Source organism: Candoia aspera, chromosome 1, assembly GCF_035149785.1.
Source record: "Candoia aspera isolate rCanAsp1 chromosome 1, rCanAsp1.hap2, whole genome shotgun sequence".
Lineage (NCBI taxonomy): Eukaryota > Metazoa > Chordata > Lepidosauria > Squamata > Boidae > Candoia > Candoia aspera.
In genome coordinates this window covers 166,100,269-166,122,990 of record NC_086153.1, presented here as the reverse complement: position 1 = coordinate 166,122,990, position 22,722 = coordinate 166,100,269, and the positions used below count along the sequence as shown (strand labels likewise).

The 22,722-nt window shown below is 48.9% G+C and overlaps 1 protein-coding gene across 6 annotated transcripts in view; it reads right to left on the bottom strand.

Moving 5' to 3' along the window:
• LOC134507280 (RCC1 and BTB domain-containing protein 2-like) overlaps positions 1 to 22,722 on the bottom strand; it is a 124,138-nt gene that overhangs the window by 82,410 nt on the left and 19,006 nt on the right. For all 6 annotated transcript variants that reach the window (XM_063317803.1, XM_063317804.1, XM_063317802.1 and 3 more), the window contains 5 exons: positions 18,872 to 19,014; positions 15,949 to 16,139; positions 6,824 to 6,950; positions 5,470 to 5,609; positions 2,176 to 2,306 (listed from right to left, as the gene is read on the bottom strand). In XM_063317803.1, the coding sequence (XP_063173873.1) occupies positions 2,176 to 2,306; positions 5,470 to 5,609; positions 6,824 to 6,950; positions 15,949 to 16,139; positions 18,872 to 19,014 (732 nt within the window). The remainder of the gene's footprint in view (positions 1 to 2,175; positions 2,307 to 5,469; positions 5,610 to 6,823; positions 6,951 to 15,948; positions 16,140 to 18,871; positions 19,015 to 22,722) is intronic.

The window sequence follows — 22,722 nt, the reverse complement described above, 5'->3', positions numbered from 1 at the left end:
AAAACCAGAACCAGTTTCAACACAGTCCTACTAAATACCAAATAACTAACTAACTAACTAACTAAAATATAAATAAATAAATCAACCAACCAACCAAATAGTCTTACACTCTCCCCCTGTGCATAGACACAGCCCCCCCAGCAAAGAGTAGGTTCCCGTTTCTCCATCACAATGAAACAACCTGATAAGCTTTCTATTCAACTGGCCCCCTAAGCTCCAACTTACACCTCTTCGACTTAGGTCATCCCTCACTCTGTGGTTTTCCACATTTCCCTTTAATGTAGTTGAGTTGCTCCCTACCTAAACCCAGAGATCTAAGATAAATAGCAATTTAGTATCTTTGTGTTTTACCTTCTCATTCAACTGTAACTTCTCTAGAACACCCTCAGACCACTCTAGGGGAAGGGAGATTGAAATTTCAGGCTACTTCTTTCTTGTGGCCGTTCCACCTCATCTCAAGAGCCAGGCAGTGGGGTTACAGAGTACCTTGAAGTTTAGCTGTTGCTATTAAAATGCCAGGTCTGCTTGTAATAAACCCACCCTCCTCCATGATTTGATCTTGAATATGAGGGCAGACACTGTGTGTAACATTGAGACCTGCACGGGGGAGGACTGTGGTTTCTCCTTTCAGAGAGGTGCTAATCTGGGTTACAACACAGATGTTGTTTGGGTTACATCAGCCCCAAATTCAATGTAGGGGAGGTGGAATGGCAATTATCATCTAGGAGATTTGGCAGGTGATCAGAGGATAAGTGGATGTAAAGCATTATTTGTGAGGTTGGACATGAGAGGCAAGTTAGGGATGCTGCTGTTGTACTTGCTTTCCTGCTGTATATCATTGTCCCTTGACCTTAACTTAGGACTGCTGTTGGAACTCCTAGATGTTTAGATCAGGGGGACTTCCACTTATCCTCTCTACTCCTAAGTTTGGTTGTCCCAGGTGATCATGAGCCAGATCCACATAGGCAGCCACATATTAGATCTGATTTTATCTTAGAGCAGCTGAGATGTGATCTCAGGGTGGGAGGCATTTCGAATCAGTCCCTTGTCATGGTCAGATCACTCTCTGCTTCTGTGGAATTAACTTGCACCACAGACCTTTGTGAGGAAGAAGGATCTTTCTGATCAATCTGAACCAGCATCCTAATGGATCTAGCTGGTTTCCAAAGGTCACTTGGGGAGTTTTGCAAAGCCCTGGCAGGCATTCTGTTGAGTTTCTGATCAACCTCTGGAATAAGAGCTTGTCCTCAGTGCTTGACAGGATTGCTCCTGAGCAGCTTCTTTAGCTGCCAATTCATGGCATTAGGGGACAAATAAGATCATGCTATCTCTGAATGGTGTGGCATTGGATTGTTTGATTATAATCATAGCTATTGTTTTTGTTTTTAGTATTATATTAACATTGCAAACCACTCGGTGTCTTTAGAAATGGAGTTGCATAAAAGTTGTAGTAATAATTAAATTTATACTGCTACATTATTATTTTTAAAGGTTCAATGTATTCAGTAAAGATGGCTCCTATGTTATAGTAAAAGAAATACTATTTTTAAAAATGTTAACTATTCATATTTAACTTACAACTGTCTTAATCATTAGCTTTAAGAAGCTAGTTTCATTAAACTAGGGTCCCTCCTTGTGGGGGAGATGGGCGGTGATAAAAATATGACAAATAAATAAATGAACTCAGAATATTCCAGCATGGAATTATCTCTGGGTTGCTCCAATTTCCTCTATTCACCTCTTTTATGAAGTTCTCTAGATGTTTCATGCAGCCAAGTATGTCCCTCCCAACAGTTCCTTAAGTTGTGAAACTGCCCTGATATCTTGAGAACTACAAATACTGTGATTTTCAGATTAGTGATTATAATAATAGGAAATTCTTAGCATTTAAGTAATGCTTTCACATCTTCAAAGTGCTTCACATACATTATCTGCTTCTAATTCTTGCCAAACCCCATAAGATAGGCCAGTTGTAGTATTCCAACAGTGTGGATGGAAGACTAAAATTGAGAAAATGATTCCTTGACAAATACCACCCAATATAATAATTGCAGAGGGAGATTCAAGCTCATAGCTCTGTCTTAATCACCATTTTCTCAGATCGTGTCTGGTTCCCAAGCATGTAGAACAAGAACCCCCAGCCAGTAGCTACTCGGTAAAGAGCATTCATCATACCTTTGCTTCATACTTGACTGCAGTTGACAGAAGGGCAATTGCATTCTCTTCAGAAATGCCCTGCTTAATTGTTTGCTGGCAAAGCTTCTTTAGTCGGTTTTCTCTATAGAGGCTTGCCAAGTCTAACAGGCCTGCCAAAAGGAAAAACCAAGGGGGCGGAATGAGTCAAGAGCTGGAATTGTTCATAGTTAATGGCTTCAATGTTAAATATAACACACAAAATAAGAATCCTTACTCCCTCATACTTTTATGAGGGAATTTACTTCTGGGTTTATAATAAAGCAAAAAAAAATAAAGCCCTGTTATGTATGTAAGGCAAGGCAGAGAAGGACAGCAGTAGCAAAGGGGACTGAGGCAGGTGGGAGGGGGAGTACAGGAGATTTCAGCTGGACCCTTGGTAGACTCTCTTCATCCCGAGAACATTAGCTGTGTATCTTTGTTCAGGAAGTTTTATCTAGACCCGGATTATCTAGACCCCTTTCAGTCAGGTTTCAGGCCCGGTTATGGGACGGAAACGGCATTGGTTGCACTTATGGATGACCTCTGGCGGGAGCGGGATGGAGGCAGTGCATCCATCCTTGCTCTTCTTGACCTCTCAGCGGCTTTCAATACCATCGACCACGGTATCCTTCTGGACCGACTTAGGGAGTTGGGGGTGGGCAGCGTAGTTCTGCGCTGGTTCACCTCCTTCATCCAGGGTTGGTCCCAGTCGGTGTTGATAGGGAGTGAGAGATCCAGCCTGCAGCCCCTCCTTTGTGGGGTGCCGCAGGGTTCGGTACTCTCTCCGCTCCTTTTTAACATCTACATGAAACCACTGGGCGAGATCATCCATCACTACGGGTTGAGTTATCATCAATATGCAGATGATACCCAGTTATACATCTCCATCCCTGGTGAAGTAAGTGATGCTGTGGCCACCCTTTCCAAGTGCCTGGGGGCTGTGGGGGCCTGGATGGGGGACAACAGGTTGCGGCTGAACCCGGGGAAGACGGAGTGGCTGTGGATTAATGGCTCCTCGATTTCTGGGAAATTGTCATCTTTAATTCTGGATGGGGTTGCACTGCCCCAGACAGACCTGGTGCATAACTTGGGGGTCCTCCTGGACTCACGGCTCCTGCTCGAAGAGCAGGTGGCAGCCGTGGCTAGGAGGGCCTTTGTGCAACTTCGCGTTGTGCGCCAGTTACACCCCTTCCTGGACCGAGAGTCCCTTTGAATGGTCACTCATGCCCTGGTTATCTCCCATATAGACTACTGCAACGCGCTCTACATGGGGCTACCCTTGAAGAGTATCCGGAAACTACAGCTGGTGCAAAATGCAGCTGCGCGGGCGATCTTGGGTTTCCCAAGATCAGCACACGTCACTCCTTTGCTCCGCAAGCTGCATTGGTTGCCAGTATGATTCCAGGTCCAAGGTGTTGGTTATCACCTTTAAAGCCCTGCATGGCACGGGTCCAGGTTACCTAAGGGACCGTCTCCTCCCCATCACATCAGCCCGTCCCACCCGGCCGTGTAGAGAGGGCATGCTATGGACCCCGTCTGCAAGAGAATTCCATCTGGCGGGGTCCAGGAGGCGGGCCTTCTCTGCAATAGCACCTGCCCTTTGGAATATCCTTCTCCTGGAAGTGAGATTAGCTCCCTCCCTCCTGGACTTTAGGAAATAGCTAAAGACCTGGTTCTGTAATTATGCCTGGGGCGGGAGGGAGAGTAGCCATTCCTGGGGATGGTTAGTTTCTTAGAAGGACCCAGTTCTGCCTGCAAATCATAAAGAACTTTTAACCATCGAGGTTTGTATTATATTTATTCTATCTGTATGATAGGGCTTTATAGTTTTATATTTTTATCTATCTTTTATTGTAAACCACCCAGAGTCCCTTTTGGGAGAGGGGGGTGATAAATTTGATTTAAAAAAAAAAAACGTTCTCAGGGAGAGCAGAACCCTCTGAAATGCAAAGTGGCTTTCTTCAGACAATGGAAACTTTGCCTAAACCAGAGTAAAACAAGTGCAGCAATTAATAAGATGTGGGGGGAAGGGACACATATTGCAACCGATATTTTTGGCATACTTTAAAATTTAGGTCAACAATAAAAATGTCTTTAGATGTATCAGTAATGAGAAAGTGACTAGGGAGGTAAGTGGAAACTAGACTACAAATGAGGAAATGGATGAGAAATTGGATGAATTCAGTCTATCTGTGCAGAAGATCTACAGTCTGAAGTGATTTTTTCCGCCACAGAATTCTAATAATCTAAAATCGATGGACAAGTTTCAGGGCTTATTAACTAATGAAGCAATTGAGTCACTGGATTCAAAAAGATAACAAAACTAAGCATTGTTCTCAGACTCATGGAGAATGTACTTTTCTAGGACCAGCCCAAATAAAGTCAGTGCATGAAAAAATTGGGCTGGTCTCTCTCTCCCTACCTCTGTGCCTTTGGCTGCCCTACATTCTGCCTTGTGGGGTGGAAAGCAGCCCCAGAACCGTATGGCTCTGGGGCTGCTTGCCACACCCCAGGAAGCCCCAGCTGCAGTCATCCTTGCTGGGCACGCCTCAGCAGCAGCAGAGGCAAGAAGATGGCGAAGGTCAGCTGGGGTGGCGGAGTGCAGGGTGGTGAGGGCTGGGGAGGCTGCGGCTTCCCGGGGTGTGGCAAGCAGCCTCAGAGCCGTGCAGTTCTGGGGCTGCTTGCCGCCCTTCAAGGCAGGCTGCAGGGTGGCCAAAGGGTCAGAGATGGGGGGTGGACAGACTGGTGGGGGGAGTTGGAGGCAGTCCCTTACCTTACTGAGGCTTGGGGCTGGGAGGGACCAAGCCTGGAATGGCTTGGATTGGGGTGGGACCTCAGCTAATGACCAGTGAAATTTGCTTAACGACTGCAAGGGGAATTACCAGGATTGCCGTCACTAAGCAATCTGGTCATGTGACATCTTGTTTTACAACATCACTTAGCAACGGAATGTCCAGTCCCAATTGTGGTTGTTAAGCGAGGACTACCTGGGCAAACATCAGCAGGTGCCTATCTTTATCCTGGCCTACTGGGAAAGTCACAGATGGTTGAATATAGGATTCAGCAATGTAATGCTTTCTCGTACTGCACCAGTCTTATTTTCCTTTATCACTAACAAAATACCTTTTCTAATGCTACAAGATGTGAAAAATATATGCAGACTCATTCCATGCTCTGCCCTAAGTTTGCAAAGGTCAGTATATTCAAGAGCTAATAGTGTTATGTAAATATCTTGAAAAACTACAATAACATCTTAGCTGGTAAAATTAATTTCAGCTCTTCTGTTCCAATTACCTATTGCATCCTCAGGAGGAAGACTGATGCTATCTGTATAAAGATATTCCAGAAATGCTCGGTAAACAGGGTACGAGAATTCACTTATTTCTATAATTTCCTCATTATTGTTGTTCAGTATTGAATGGAAATGCTCACACCTGGAAAAGGGGAAACAGTTACAGCATCAGCACCAGGAAACAGCTTGATTCTTACCATGTAACAGAAACCCTGAAAGGTTAACATGAAAATGATATGGAAAAGATGAACCCATGCAAATGCAATATGCATTAGAAAAGAGGGATTGAGCCATTCCCGTTCTATATTAGCTGTGTCTTCTGCAACTATGAATGCAATGTGTTTTACTCTGGAAGAGAAACAGAACCAAGTAAGTCCTTCAGCTACAAAGAAGATACCATTATGCATAAATTATATAAAACTTAGATATCCACTTAAAGTCAATACTTTAATACGAAATACACACACATATGGAGACACAGATATAGTATATATAGATATAGATCCTTTGAGTCAGTTTTGGTTGCTTGGACTAGTCCCTGCAGTTTTCTTGGCAAGAGAGGGACTGGCCCAAGGTCACCCAGCTGGCTTCATGCCTAAGGTGGGACTAGAACTCAGAGTCTCCTGGTTTGTAGCCTGATGCCTTAACCACTACACCAAACTGGGTCTCAAATGAATTATATACATTGTAGAGACTTATTTCCATTTTTGACAATAGTACAATAGTCAGTACAATATTTTGCTGATCATCACTTGTTTTTTTTAATTGAATAGTAGTATTTTCCATTTAATAAAAAACATATGAAGCTCCAGCTAAATAGGGATATATGTTGGGGAGATAGGAGATGGTCCTTCAGTTGAAGATACACATATGTAAGTTGAAGATACAGACAAAATGGGCATCAAGACAATTTTCACATTTTTAAGTTGCCTCTTCTCCATGGAATCTTACTAAGCTATTTATTTTAAATTGAGTGTGGAAGACTTTTAGATTGCATATCTGTACTTTGCAGTTCTCTCAGCAGTGCCTTATTAATGCGAACCCACATCTCCACATATGTTGCTGCCTTATGGCTCAGTATAGTATAATAGAGTATTTCCAACTTGCAACTGTACCACTATTTCAAAAAGTCATATTTTTACTGTAATTATAGCATTAATACATCAGTCCAAGTGGCTTTCATAAATCTCTGGAAGGATGCCAACTCTTATTATAGGAAACTATGAAAAACTCATACGAGTTATGAAATTCAGTAGCACAGTAAGTATTTTAATACCACCAGAGAAACTTTCTGTATAAGGGCCAGCAAGCCAGAGATGATGATGAAAATATCTGAGAAGACTGATAATTTCATACCTAATTTTGAGGAGAACTTTATGAACATAAATGTATTTTCCATCTACTTGAAACTTCAAATCAGCATTATCTGGGTTATCAAATTCCTTCTTTATTGACTGAGCTACTGTTAAGTGATCGTCAGGTTCTGAAAGAAAAATATTACAAATATTTTTTCAGTAATACTTTCTATTTCAATGCTTTTCATAGTACATGAAAACAAGAAATTAATGGAAATCAAACAAGCTGCATTTTGTGTCATGCAGATAAAAGCAGTACTATGAAACTCAGATATAAACAAAACAAGAAAAGAGGATACTTTTGTTAGTATTCTTCTGTACAGAACATATTTGAATTTACCATACCAGAATCAAATCAGGAATAGGGAGTGTGAGTGATGAACTAATCACAACTTCATTTGTCATATATTCAGCTGAAAGTTCCTACAATTTATACCATCTGACCCAGATTCAATCTAAGAAAGGTTGAACAGTAAAATTAACTGTATATATTAGCAGGATTTTTTCTCATAGAAGCCTGCATTGTTTATATGCAAAAGAAACCATTTAAAGTAGAAAATACAGTATGTGAAGCAGCAGTCTCTCCAGCTCAGCACAAACAGCAAATGAGTCTACCTGCCACTTAAAATGTGTTCACCCACAGCTACCTAAGTATCACATGGGGTTTAAGTCCCGATAACTATATGGGTAATGTTCACCATAGTGACCAGTCTTTAGTCTAATTCGTAGCTCTTCAAAAAACATTCCTGTAATCTCTTTGATAAGAGCTGACAACAATCTGATTTTCACTGTCTTCCTCTTCTGCTTCCTTCAACCTAGCCAAGCATATTTTTTCCCAGTCCATAATTCACTCATATCTCACACACGCAAAATATGAGAACATTTGGGTTGCTGATCAGCCTTTGTTTAACCCAAGATTGACAATTGTTTTCCTGAGGTCCATGGCACTTTTAAGAACTGTCTCCAAATCCATAACCTAAAGGTCTTATTTTTCTCAGTGGCACACTCTCAGGGCCATGTTACTACTGGAAAGACCACTTCTTTAACTATACTGATCTGTATTGTCACAGAAACTTTATCCTTCATGATCATCACTGCCCTCCTCCCCAGGATTAAATTCTTTTTATTTTTCCAACACATTGTCTAGTTTTGAGTCCAAAAACTTCTTGCCACCCTCACTTCTTTGCTGTCAACCTCAGAGAACCTTAAAAGCTTTGTTGCCAAGGAAAAGTAATACAGAAGAGATTCTCTCATTTTTAGGTGCTTTGACTTGGAGGATGGGATGAGGGGAAGGGAACGACTATTTAACCATGTCTTTCCTAGCCATGCAAATTCTCCTAGAATGGCTTGCCCCAGGTCTCTTGTCCCCAAAATGCAAAACATCTGCACAGCTTGGGGTGAAGGGGAGGGGATATATTGAATAAGCCCATGGCTGGGAAGGAAGTCTTACAGAAAAGCTGGAAGCCATGCTTGGATATTGATTGGCTTGGAGGACAAGCATACCTTTAGCAGACTAAACAGTGGAACTGCATATATTCCCAAACAAATTATGTTATATTCCAGAAGGAAGAAAAAACTCTTAAATAAGTTCTCTGCATTTGAGTGCATGTCAATTCAGCCAAAGTCATTAGTTTTGTTTTATTTGGGGAGGACAAACAAGATAATTCAAACAGATGGCAAAATGTCTACATAATCTTCTAGTAGCACAGGTTGCTGCATGTAACTGGAAAGAGTCCAATTATTTTCTTTTTAAAATTATTTGTTCAAGGAGTCTTTTATGGACTTTAGTCCTCAGTGGCCTTAGCCCCTCAAGTAAATGTTTCTGCCTATCTGTCTATCCATCCACCCACCCATTTGGTGAATTTTAAAAATGTGCTTTCTACCAATATTGTGCAGGAATCCTCAAGTCAGTTTGGTTCAGAAGTTTCTACTTGGTCCACAGAAGTAAACCTATGAAGCTCTTAGCAAAATAGGTTAAAGTATCCTTGAGAGTTTCCCATGCTATTTCTATCCTCTGCATGCTGGCATGAAATTTCCAAAAATAATACAAACCTTTGTTCAAAAACTTCTAACCCTGACCCTTGTCATGAGTGCCGTTGAGCTAAAGTCATCAGCGCAATGGCACTCATGACAATGACAAGGAAATAAGTGAAGGGGCACAAGTTAAGTAGCCATCAACCCACAACGACTAACGGCTAACAAACAATAGCTAAACGAATCACGGAGCCACCCAAGCCATCAGCGGCAATACAACGGGGATCGCCCAGCTGAAAGCAATCAGCAGAAGAATGGAAACCTGAGGATGGGCGATCCCGGAAACCCTCAACCAATGGCAGGGCAACACATGGGACAAAGGGGGGTGACGTGTCCGAGAGCGAGGGGGCGCTGACCGGCGCGGGGTATTTAAACCCCGCACCGGCGCGCTCCTGTCACTCTCAGCTTTTTTCTACCAACGTTGTACCTACCCTGAAATAAACCAGAACCTGCTTTGCAAACCAGCGTCTGAACGTTATTCAGAGGTAGGCAGCGCATGACATAAAGCTGAGAGTCATAAACTCAGCCTCGCCGAGACCCACCGGACGACAACGAGCCGCGGGAGGAGTAGACGGCGAGAAGACCAGCAAGATGAGGCCGGAACGGCGCGGGCAAGGAGGGCGAGCCGCGCGGCAAGAGACAGAGGAGGACCGACCGAGGCCAGAGGCACCGCGGACTCCCGGAGCCATGGACGCCCACCCCACCCGACCCGAGCCTCAGCTCCAACCCCAAGGGGAGATGGCGACGGAGGCAACCCGACCGCGGGAGGGAGCAGCACGACTTCCGAAACCAGCGGAGGACCCCGCGCCCCACATCGCACCCCAGCAACGGGCGTGGAGCGACAGCCCCACGGTGCTCAACACGGAGGAGGACGACGGAGACACCCATCAGACGGAGGAGGATGCGGACCCGCGGCGGAGGGACGATGAACCCCACCGGCAACCCACCCCCGAGGACGCGCCAACGGAACCGGCCCCAGCGGCGGCGCGGGCTGTGGACGAGGAGGCACGAGCTGAACTCGCGGCCATGCGGGCTCAGCTGACGGAACTCCGGACCATGCTCCAGGCGCTTATGCCCCCCGCGCCACCCAACGACGTCCCCGCACAAGCCCACACCCCGAGCGAAGCACCGAACCCACACGGGCCAGCGGAGAGCCAGCAGACGGCACAGGCGGCCGACACCACACCCCGGGAAGCGAGAGGCGGGGCCGCACAAAACGCCCGGGCCCCAAAGGACTTCCCCATCTTCTTCGATGGGACCCCCTCAAAACTCTCGTTTTTCGTTACCAACGCTAGGGAGTTCATGGGGAGGCACGGACACTCCTATGATTCCGAGGCCGACAAGATCGCCGCCGTGGCGATCAAACTCCAAGACAGGGCGGCGGACTGGTACGTCCAACTGTACGAGTCCAGCTCCCCCGCCCTCGCCACCTTCCCTGCTTTCATCAAAGAGATGAAAAACTATTTCGAAGACCCCCTAGCTAAAGTACGGGCGAAAAGCGCACTCCAGAGACTTAAACAGGGCACACGCACGGTCCCTGACTACGCCCTGGAGTTCAAAGCCCTCGCGGGAAAGGTCTGTGACTGGTCTGAGACCACCCTGCTGGAAATCTTCAAAAGGGGGCTCAACCGCGACGTTCTCCAATGGGCCCTCTACCGCGACGACCCAGAAACGCTACACGGGTGGATCCACCTCGCGGGGAAAGCCGAACACGCGCACCGCACCTTCCTTATGACAACCACGGAAGACACAGACTATGTCGGGAAAAAGGTACCCGCACCACACGGGGGGATGGCCGGCCCCATATACCCAAAAAAGAAGTTCAACCGGGAGCCCTGCGGGAGGTGTGGCAAAATAGGGCACAAGACGGCGGATTGCTTCGCCAACCGACCGCCGACCAGCGCGCCCAAGCCCGCCCCGAAAATTAGCCCCAAACCACCCAACCCGGGGCCGCCCCCTCACCGCCGAATGACCGTGGCCACAGCGACACCGGAAGAGGGCTGGGACGCTTACTGGGGGGAAGAGGACAATACCGACCCCGACCAGCCGGCGGGAAACGCTCCCCGCTTGCTCTGAGACGCGTGGCGAGGCAGGCGGTGGGACAGCAACGCGGACCACCTCAACGAAACGACAAAAGCTCCGTAATATTGGCAGCAATCCAACTCTCTGCCGGCAACGGAGCCACCACGGCCGCGGCACTAGTGGACTCGGGGTGCTCAAAAAACCTCATCCACCCCGACCTAGTCGCCAAACTCGACCTCCGCTGCTTCCCCCTCCCCACGCCGCTGGCATTCCACCAGCTGGACGGCTCTACAGCGGGAGGGAAACCAGCCACGCTACAAACCGAGCCGGTCACCCTGCAAATGGGCACTCACACCGAGCGCACATCGTTCGTAGTCACGCCCATCGGACGGCCCATCGCAGTCCTGGGGATGCCATGGCTCGCGAAAAACAACCCGCGGATCAACTGGGCGACCCGCACCTTCACATTCGGTGACGGCGAGTATCGAGCACCAGTACCAGCTGGCAAAAGCAACCCCACGGTAGGACGAGCGGAGGCGACCACACAAGACAACGCCGCTACCACAGCAGACCTACCAGAACAATACGCCGACTTCTCCGAGGTCTTCGGAGAGGCAGAGGCAGACCAACTACCCCCCCACCGCAAGACGGATTGCCGGATCGACCTACTGCCCGACGTCCCCCTACCTAGACCAAAGATCTATTCGATGACCCCGAAGGAGATGGCAACCCTCCGGGAGTTCATAGGGGATTCATAGAGCCAGCATGCTCACCGGTCGGAGCCCCCGTCTTATTCCGGGAGAAGAAAGACGGGACCCTACGGCTCTGCACCGACTACCGGGGCCTAAACGCGGCTTCCCTGTCCAACAAATACCCCTTACCCCTGGTAAAGGACATGCTCGCCCACCTGTCCACGGGCAAAGTCTTTTCCAAATTGGACCTTCGCGAGGCGTACTATCGCATCCGAATCAGGGAGGGGGACGAATGGAAGACGGCGTTTAACTGCCCCCTAGGCGCCTTCCAGTACAAGGTACTGCCCTTCGGACTCGCGGGGGCCCCTGGGGTGTTCATGCAGCTCATCAATGAGGTACTGCATGAACATCTGTTTAAAGGGGTCCTGGTCTACATCGACGACGTCCTCATTTACACAAAAACACACGAGGAACACGTAACCTTAGTCAGGCAAGTCCTCGACAAGCTCAGACGGGCGCAGCTCTATGCAAAGCCTACAAAGTGCGACTTTCACAAAGAGCGCCTAGACTATTTGGGGTATCGAATCTCCGGGGACGGCATCGAAATGGACCCCGCAAAAGTCGAAGCGGTGCTAAACTGGGAGCGGCCCCGCAACAGACGGCAACTACAGAGCTTCCTGGGATTCGCGAATTTCTACAGGTCCTTCGCCCGGGGGTTCGCTGAGATAGCCCTCCCCTTAACGGACCTCCTCAAAACCAAAGGGGTGGGGGACACCCGACGCGCCAAGAACCCAGGCACAGTGCTGAATTGGACTCCCGCGTGCCAGACCGCATTCGACAAGCTGAAAGCGCTGTTCACGACGGAGCCAATCCTCGCACACCCGGACCCAGAACGGCCGTTCGTGGTCCAAGCCGACGCCTCAGACTTCTCCCTGGGAGCCATCCTGCTACAAAAAGACTCCACGGGGCTCCTGAAACCATGCGCCTACCTGTCAAGGAAGTTCTCCGAGACAGAGAGGCGATGGCACGTCTGGGAGAAAGAAGCCTTCGCGGTGAAATCGGCACTAGAGACATGGCGTCACCTACTCGAGGGAGCCACCCAACCATTCGAGGTCTGGACGGACCACCGGAACCTCGAGGCCCTACGAACGCCCAGACGCCTTAGCCCAAAACAGGTCCGATGGGCCCAATTCTTCAGCCGCTTTGATTTCCAGCTGAAGTTCATGCCGGGCAAGAAGAACTTCCTGGCCGACGCCCTCTCCCGGCTGCCCCAAGACGAAGAGCCCGCCCCAGACACCATTGGGACGGTCCTATCCGCCTCGCAACTGGGAATGGCCGTGACCACCCGAAGCGGCGCACGGAGGCAGCTCGACGCTACGGCGCAGCCGATGGCGGGACAACCGGCGACGGAAAGAAGCCAACCGCAACTACCAGGGGGAATGCGCACGGACCTCGCCGCCGCCCTCAAAACCGACCCCTGGTTCCTGGCAAACCCCGACAAGGTAACGATGGCGCAAGACCTGGCATGGGGGGAAGGCAGAATCTACGTCCCGGACTCGCAACGCCAGGCGATCTTGCATAGGTCACACGACGCCAAGCAAGCGGGACACTTTGGGTTCCTCAAGACCCTACACCTAACACGGCGCCAATTCTGGTGGCCCGCGCTCAGGCGAGACGTAAAAACCTACGTGGCGTCCTGCCCAACGTGCGCTAGGGCCAAACGGGCACCAGGCAAACCCGCGGGGCTATTGCAACAGGTGGCAGAACCCTCCCGCCCATGGGAGGAAATCTCTATGGATTTTATAGTGGACCTCCCACCCAGCCAGAAGAAAACGGCCATTTGGGTGGTGAAGGACTACTTCTCAAAGCAGGCCCACTTCATCCCCTGCACGTCGGTCCCATCCTCACAACAACTAGCCAAACTCTTCCTCATCCACGTGTACAGGCTACACGGATGTCCCGCACGTGTGGTGACCGACAGGGGCACACAGTTCACCTCCAAATTCTGGCGGGCCTTCCTGAAGCTGACGGGGACCCAACAGGCCCTATCTACGGCTTGGCATCCGCAGACGGACGGAGCCACTGAGGTTCTTAATGCCACCTTAGAGCAATTTATACGATCATATACGAACTACCACCAAGACGACTGGGCTGAACTGCTCCCGTTCGCCGAAGTCGCATACAACAACGCCGTCCACACGAGCACGGGGAAAACCCCGTTCGAAGTAGTCTCGGGGCGCGACTTCGTCCCCATACCGGAGCTACCTCAACCCCCGGAACCACAGGTGGACGCCAGCGACTGGGGACGGAAGATCGCGGAAGCATGGCCAGTAATCACGGCGGCGCTGAAGGAGGCACAGGCTGCTTACAAAGAGCAGGCCGACAAGCACCGGCGCCAACAACCGACGTTCCAGGCGGGGGATATGGCCTATCTCTCCACCAAGTTCCTAAAGTCAACCCAACCCTCGAAAAAACTGGGGCCTAAGTACATCGGGCCGTTCCGAGTCACGCAAATAGTGAACCCGGTAGCAATACGCCTGGACCTGCCACACAACCTCCGGAGACTCCACCCGGTGTTCCACACCAGCCTCCTAAAACCGGCAACCACCTCCCGATGGCACCCAAGCACGCCACAGCCCGCACCGCTAATGATCGACGGGCAACACCACTTCGAGATCAGGGACATCCTCGACTCCCGCAAGCAACGAGGAACTCTACACTATCTGGTCAGGTGGAAACACTTCCCCCACCCGGAATGGGTGGCGGCGCACAACGTTAACGCGCCTGACCTGACCAGAGCATTTCACCGGGCATACCCCGACAAACCGCAATCAAGGTCAGCAAAACCAACCCCCCCCGCGCAGGCCCCCCCCCGCCTCCCGTGCCCCAAGGGAAAGGGCCCCCCCAAGCCCGCGACTTGGGTGGACCTTCCCCCCCCCGGGACTCACTCCCCCCGCCCCGGGCCCACGGGGTGGTGACAAACGATCGCCAGCACCCTCCCCCCGCCCCCCGGCCGCGGGGGAGTGGCAAGCAAGTCAACAGGGCAACCTGGGGGCAACGCCCAGGAGACACAACAAAGGCGACGCACTCTAAATAAGAAAAGAAGGGCCCTACCTGGAGCTGAGCAGCACCCGACCAGCCACGCCTCTCGCCTCGCTGAACTGAGCCAAACAAACAGGGTGTGGTTGGAGCATGCGCACGCCAGGTCAGAACCCGAGCATGCGCACCATGGACACACCCTGGGAAGGCACGTGGTAGAGGGAGGAGCAAAGGGAGGGGCGACAACTACTCCGGCGGGAACTTTAAAAAAAAAAAAAAAAAAATGTGGCGTTTTGACAGCTCCACGGGGAAAACCAAGAAAACCGGGGGAGAACACTATTCGAAAAGGGGGGCAGTATGTCATGAGTGCCGTTGAGCTAAAGTCATCAGCGCAATGGCACTCATGACAATGACAAGGAAATAAGTGAAGGGGCACAAGTTAAGTAGCCATCAACCCACAACGACTAACGGCTAACAAACAATAGCTAAACGAATCACGGAGCCACCCAAGCCATCAGCGGCAATACAACGGGGATCGCCCAGCTGAAAGCAATCAGCAGAAGAATGGAAACCTGAGGATGGGCGATCCCGGAAACCCTCAACCAATGGCAGGGCAACACATGGGACAAAGGGGGGTGACGTGTCCGAGAGCGAGGGGGCGCTGACCGGCGCGGGGTATTTAAACCCCGCACCGGCGCGCTCCTGTCACTCTCAGCTTTTTTCTACCAACGTTGTACCTACCCTGAAATAAACCAGAACCTGCTTTGCAAACCAGCGTCTGAACGTTATTCAGAGGTAGGCAGCGCATGACAACCCTAATCCACACAAAGCCATAAATCTTTTCAATTGGCAATTTCAGATAATCTTTCTTTCAAATTCCATTTAAAGATTAAACCTTATGGTTAGACAACAAAAAAGAGTGGTGTCTTTAGAACTCATTCTTCCAGGGCCACCCCATTTGATCCTCTTGCTAACTTGCTGACTCCCAACGCATTTGATTTTTTTCTTCTCTTAGTGAGCTCTAAGTGCATCTTCTACAGAATACCAGACTGAAAGAAATGTCAAAAGCCCAGAATGGGTGGTGTTCCTTGCTATCATTATAGCACACATGCAACCAAGCAGAAAAATGGGAAACACACAAAAAAGTTGCATCTTTATCCAAGGAGAAAGCAGGCAAGAGGATGCAGTACTGACAGCCAAAAAGAATGTGACTTCTTCCTAATCATGACTCAAACTATTTTTTTAAGGGCTGTACTTAAAATATGGCAACGTACACATCTTCAAGATCTAATTCAGATTCAGGAATGCAAGCTGTAAAAAAAGTTAATTTGAAGCTCACCTATTGAAAGGAGACGCCACGTCACTGCAGGAGTAGCAAAACAAGCAAACACATCATCAGTGCAGCAGAAGTGGGTGAGGAACGGAAGAGTGACAGACTGTCCCCGGCACTGACCCCACATGTATACTTGGCTACCCTGGGTTTTAGCAGCAGAGGTGTGGGTAGAGTGACATGCCGCAATCTCAACAATTCTGAATTTGAAAAGCAAATAATAAAAAATCAGTAGTGTTAAGGAGAACATGATGCGACTGACCACAGGAGTCATAAAGACTGATAGCCAATGCCCAGGCATTTGACTCAATGCAAACCAGCAGCACGGCTTCCCTTTTGTGTTCCAAGAAGCCTTATATATTTTGAAACATTGGAGGATTTGAATTCTTTGGCTTCTTGTAGGCCTTTTGTTTAATATCCATGCATTTCTGGCTCTCTAATCAGCTTTTCTAGTTACAGCAATGTGATGTGTGTATTTGGATTACACTAGAGTGACAAATGCTGTTCAGGCCCTACTGCTGCTAGTCCCCAAGAGTCCAACTCATTCATGGCACTATACTTGGAATTTGCAGGGAGGCAGCAGGTTCCTCTCTTCGGGATTGTGGGCTTTTCAGCAGTACTGGTTCCCACTGCTCCTGGGAACTCAGCATCCCCAATTACTGACGGTTGCTACTCCATCTTACTACCAGTATGATGTCACATCCTGCCACGAGGAGCTCTTGAACTTGAACCTGAGAGCAGGTCATACAGGGTTGCACAGATCTCAAGCTCAATCTCCAAGACATAACACAAGACCATTGTTCATGTTTGTTAGTAAGTACCTTCACTACAGGCTGCCTATTGTACTTCACAAAGCTCAAACATGATTCTGAGCAATTCAGTTTTGTTCTCTATCTGCCCAAGATACAGCTTGGCAAGATAAAGCAACTTCTTGAGGTACTATGATTTGTCAACAGTATGTAAATTCAGCCATAATATAAAATCCAGTTAGCACAAACTGCAAACCATGGTTTCTGACTGTTTCATCTCTCAAAGAAATCACTGTATGAACTCACATCCTTCCCCTCTCTGGCACACCTGCATTAGAGGAGACTGGAATCTTTTATATCTGTTTTTGATTAATCATCCGTTAGAAACACATCTAAACCTGCCCACTAGGTGCTTGATCTTAGTTGTAGTTTATTTAAAACCAATCACCTTCAAACATGTATTATGAGATCTTCCTTCCCTGGCTGTATTAAGGAGGAGTACCCAGTAGCTCCCTGTTCAAAATGTTCCTTTTTCTCTTATAATATTGCTTCTGACTACTTCAAGTAATTCTCAACACAGATTCAGACACTGCATCTGAATTTGGGCAATAATATTGCAGAACATTCTCAAGGAAGATCTTGAGTTCACTGTCTTTCTGTAGGTAATCCATTTGTAATGCTGGTCGAGTGGCTCTGAAATTCCTGAGGAAAGTTATTTTTTCTTTCCTGCGTTCTGTTTTCTATTTTTTATTTTTGAAGTTTCACTTCTCACAGTACAAGATGCTATATGTATCGGTTAACAAGGATTGTAGTCCAAGAAAGCTTTTGCCATAAAAATTTATTATTCTTTAAGGTGCCAGATGATGTGGTGATTTTTGTTGCAACAGATTGATATAGCTAACTTTGGAAATAAAGACAAAAATGTGCCTACTTATTCTAAATACCTAAATAAGTATCTAAATATATATTTATATATTATATAATATTATATATGTATTATATAAATATCTAAATAAATATAAGTATCATACACTATATGTAATTGTTCAAATGTATCTATTTGATGTGATAAGCGTTCCATAAGTACAGGTGGTCCTCGGTTAATGACCACTTGTTCAGCAACCATTTGAACTTACGACAGCTCTGAACTAGTAGTAGTTACCACCAGTCCTCAAAGTTCTGGCTGTCGCAGCACCCTCATGGTCACATGATCGCGATTTGCAACCTTCCCTTCCAGCTTCCCACAAGCAAAGTCAACATGGAAGCCAGTAAGAAGTCCAAAGTTGTGGTCATGTGAGGTCCTTGCTTAAGGACCTGCAGTGATTTGCTTAACAATGGTAACCAGAGAGTGCCATTGCTAAGCAGTGCAGTCAGGTGACGTTGTGCTTTACAACTGAATCGCTTAGCAATGGAAATTTTGGTCCGAATTACCATAGTTAAGCAAGGACTACCTGTATTGAAAGACATTATGCCTTTATCCAAGGCAAAATATAAAGTTGAAATAAAATTTGTTAAATGTCAATATTAAAAGATATTAAAACAAAGGAAAACTAGTTTTTGGTCAATATGCCTGGAGATCTTTTTCAACTCCAGAAAAGAATCTTGTAATTTTATTTATTTATTTATTTAATTTGTCCCCGCCCATCTCCTCCCACCTGAGAGAATACCTTTGCTTTATGCCAAATTATCACTAAAACAACCCTTATTTTATCAGACTTGTGTTTAAACTATTGCTTTCTAAGTTTTGGTTTAGAATGTATGATTCCATTCCTGATGTATTTTCTGTTCTGCTATTTGTATTGCTTATTTTTGCCTCAATCTTTTTTGTTTAGCTATTGAGATAGCCACCCTTCAGATCACATTTGTGGGATAAAAAGATAAGAGCATAGCCTTCGAACATAAATAAATTACCAATTCACAAGAGGCTGGTAACTGGTTCTCTACCGTAGAGCAGTTGGCAAGCAAAGAAAACTACCAAATGGTTAACTTACACAGCACTGAATGGCCCTTTTTTGACTGTCAGAAGCACTTTTATTGGGCCTGGCTGCTTTAGATTCAGATAGACGAACAATTCAGTAACAGGAGTTTATTCTTAGGTCCTTATCTATTGATGTTTAAAACCAGAAGTACTGTTACAGGCTAAAACTCTTCTGATTATTGAGTCATGATGGACAAAATTGTACCTGTCTTGATCTATTGTGACCGGCACAGGGTATGGCTGGTTACTCCTAGTGCCAGTTCCCAGCTGGCCATAAGAATTGGCTCCCCAGGCATAGACACGGCCTTCATCTGTTAACACTAGTGTATGTGCATAGCCGCAGGCAATCTAGAAAAGAAAAATTATGTTCTTTTATTTAATGCTGTTCTTGCTGATTACCTGAAAAGATGAAAATATGCCCCAAACTTCTTTAATACAAGCACTTTTTGAAAAACATGAAATAAAAAGTAAAGCACAACTGAATCGATTTTTTAAAAAAATCAAAGCCAATCATAAGGGCTATGCCTAACTGTGAGGTATACTGAGCCTCTTGTCTCAAAAGCAGATGGATAGATAACAAGACATGTAGGATGATTCATTACCACCACCCAAGGGAGATCAGTCTTCCTTACCAGCCCAAATATGAGGCGGCCAAAATTTGGCCATTTTGCTGCTGAATTTCAGAGTGTGAAGTTCCCACAAAGCTGGGGAGAAGTGCTAAAGAGGTGTCAGGGGCAGGGACATTATCCAGGCCATGAAGTAAATCAAGAATTATGTTTAGAAGGCAACTAATCTGCTAAACGTTTATCAGATTTTTATCACCGCCCATCTCCCCCACACGGGGAGCTTTGTGCTGTTTACGTTTATGTCAGCTTGTGCTGTCTACACTACCTATACCTTCTTGAGCTCCTGAACAAATTTGATTTATTTGATATAAATCAAATTAAATAAATATAACCTTAACCTTCCCAAGATGGCGGCCGGGAGGAGACGCTGACGCTCCTTCCCTCTTAGCGCTGTGGAATTTCGGGGGCTTTCGGCTCTTTTGGTCCATTTGACCAACCCACTGCCTTGCTACTGATGGGGCTGAGGTAGACAAGAATTGCCTGGGCTTAATTTAAATAGCCCGGGCTTAGATATGTTGCTCTTCCCAGCCTGGACTTCAATACCTGGACTGGCGGTGAGCGGGGGGCTGTGGCGGGCGTCAGGAGGTCCCGGTGGACTCTGCGGCCTGGTGCGGCAAACTGAATGGACTGGGGCTGGGTGACACGATGGCCTCAATGGCGTGGCCTGAGAGTCTCCGTGGTTCCGGATGAGGCTCGGCAACAAGGTTTGGGGGGCTCACGACAATTGTGGCTTGTGGCGAGGAGAGGCGGGCCTGGTGTTTTTCTGGCCCCTGGGCCTTGGCGAGGCTGGCCTGGCAGTGGTTGGCGGAGTGGTGAGCCGGCAGAACGAGCCCTGGGACAGCCAGGCAAGGCCTTGGTGGTCGTGGCGACTCTGCGGTGTGTGGTGAGGAGCGGTGGGCCTGGGGCTTCCTTGGGCCCTGGTCCCGGGCAGCGAGGCTGGGCCCTGGCAGTGGCTGGTGGAGTGGCGGACCGGCAGAGCGACAAGACCCGGATGGGACAGCCAGGCCTGGGTGGAACAACGGTCTCCAGGATAGTGGATTCCGCACCAGAGCCTCCTGGTGGAAGACTTTGGGGGGAGGGTAAGCTGTGGGTGCGAGTCATCCCCTAACCTTCCCAGAGACGGCAGGCAGTTAAGAGGGTCCCTCCTGTGTGGGTGTGGTTCTCCCCTCCGAAGGTGAGAGATTCAGGGGGGGCAGAGTTGTATGTTTGTGCATGAGAGTGTGAGACAGTGTCTACCCCCTGTGTGAGAGACGGGGGGGGGGGACAGGAATGGGTGGGTGCTCCCCATCGACCAGTGAGAGAAGCTGAGGGGGGCACAGGGTAGGTGTGCGGAGCTCTGGCTAGACTCCCACAGCGCCAAGAGCGTGAGCTGGTGCGCTGTGGGGCTGGTCATTGCCTGGCTGTTGATTGATTCGGGAGAATGGGGGAGGAGACCCTTATTTCCACCCAGGGTTTCTGGAGGTCTGGGAGTGGAGGCAACTGGGCCTGGAAATTCTGGGTGCTATAGAGTGGGGTATATCATCAAGGTGGTGACGGGTCGGGGATGCTATGACGGGAACTGGAGGGTGGGCCTTCTTCGGGGAAGACGCCCCCGGTGTTTGTTACCGGTGGCGTGTTCCGGCCCTCCGATTTCAGACCGGGCCCTGGACAGCAGATCCTTGAGGGCCCTGGTCTCCAGCTGCTGCTGCTTAACGCCAGGTCAGTTAACAACAAAGGCCCCCTCATATGCGATTTGATCGCAGAGGAGGGGGCAGACCTGGCGTGTATCACTGAAATCTGGCTGGGCTCAGAAGGGGCGGTAGCCCTCTCGGAAATGTGCCCAGCTGGGTTTTGGGTGTGGCACCAGCCGAGATACCAGGGTAGGGGAGGAGGGGTGGCTGTTGTCATCCGAGAGTCTCTTGTGGCCTTCAGGGGCCCTGCCCCACAAGTTGCCAGCTGTGAGACCCTGTTCTTCAAGTTGGGTTCCCGAGAACAGTTGGGAGTATTGCTACTGTACCAGCCCCCCTGCTGCGTAGCAACCTCCCTGCCTGAGCTGCTGGAGGCCGTCTCGGGTTTGGCGGTGGAGTTTCCCAAACTTATGGTTCTGGGGGACTTCAATCTGCCTTCCCTGGGGCGTGCCTCAGAGGCAGCTCAGGAGTTCATGGCTACCATGGCAGCCATGGGCCTGTCCCAGATCATTCGGGACCCGACTTGAGACAGTGGTCTCACTCCGGACTTGGTCTTCTTGTCGGAGCAATGGCAATGTGATCTGAAGGGAGAGCTGCATCTATCCCCATTGTCATGGTCAGATCACGCCCTGGTGGCCCTGAGATTCTCCTATGCTGCTGTCCTCCGCAGGGGGGCAGGAACCATTTGATTGGTCCGCCCCCGGCGACTGATGGACCCAGTGAGGTTTCAGAGGGAGCTGGGGGAGGTGCCCAGGGATCTGCTGCACGGTCCAGGGGAGGCCCTGGCTGCTGCTGGAACAGGGAAGTGGCCGGGGCCTTGGACAGGATCGCGCCTGTGCGGCCTCTCTTGCCTCATCCAACCTGACACTCCCCGTGGTTCATGGAGGAGCTGAGAGTTTTGAAGAGGCTTACGAGACGCCTAGAGCGCCGCTGGAGGAAGACAAAGACCGAATCCGACTGAACACAAGCTAGGGCCGCTATTAAGGCCTACCTTGTGGCGGTAAGAGCGGCGAAACGGCAGTATTTCTCCGCTCTTATTGCATCTGCAGATTGCCATCCAATGGCCCTGTTTAAGATCACACGTACCCTTTCGGGGAAGGTGGGCCCACTGACCCACCTACAGGGCTGTGAGGAAGAGTTTTCTGAGCATCTGCAGGATAAAATCACTCGGATCCGGTCTAAGTTGGACTCCATGCGTGAAGCAGGGTCTGTGGAGATACCGAGGGAATGTTTTAACCTTGTTATCTGGGAGCAGCTTGATCCGGTTGGACCCGAGGAAGTGGACAGGATCCTTTGGATTGTGAATGCCACCACCTGTCATTTAGATCTACGCCCCCCCTGGCTGGTGAAGGTAGCTCGAGAGGTGACACGTGGTTGGGTCCAAGCGATGGTAAATACATTCCTGAGCGAGGGGGTGTTCCCGGTCGCCTTTAAGGAGGCACTGGTGCGCCCCCTCCGCAAGAAGCCATCTCTGGACCCAACTGTGCTGGACAATTTTCATCCAGTCTCCCACCTCCCTTTTTTAGGGAAGGTGGTTGAGAAGGTGGTGGCGTTATAACTCCAGAGGGTCCTGGAGGAAACGGATTATCTGGACCCCTTTCAGTCAGGTTTCAGGCCAGGATATGGGACGGAAACTGCAATGGTCGCGCTTATGGATGATCTCTGGCAGGAGCAGGATGGAGGCAGTGCATCCATCCTTGCTCTCCTTGACCTCTCAGCGGCTTTCGATACCATCGACCATGGTATCCTTTCGGGACGGCTCA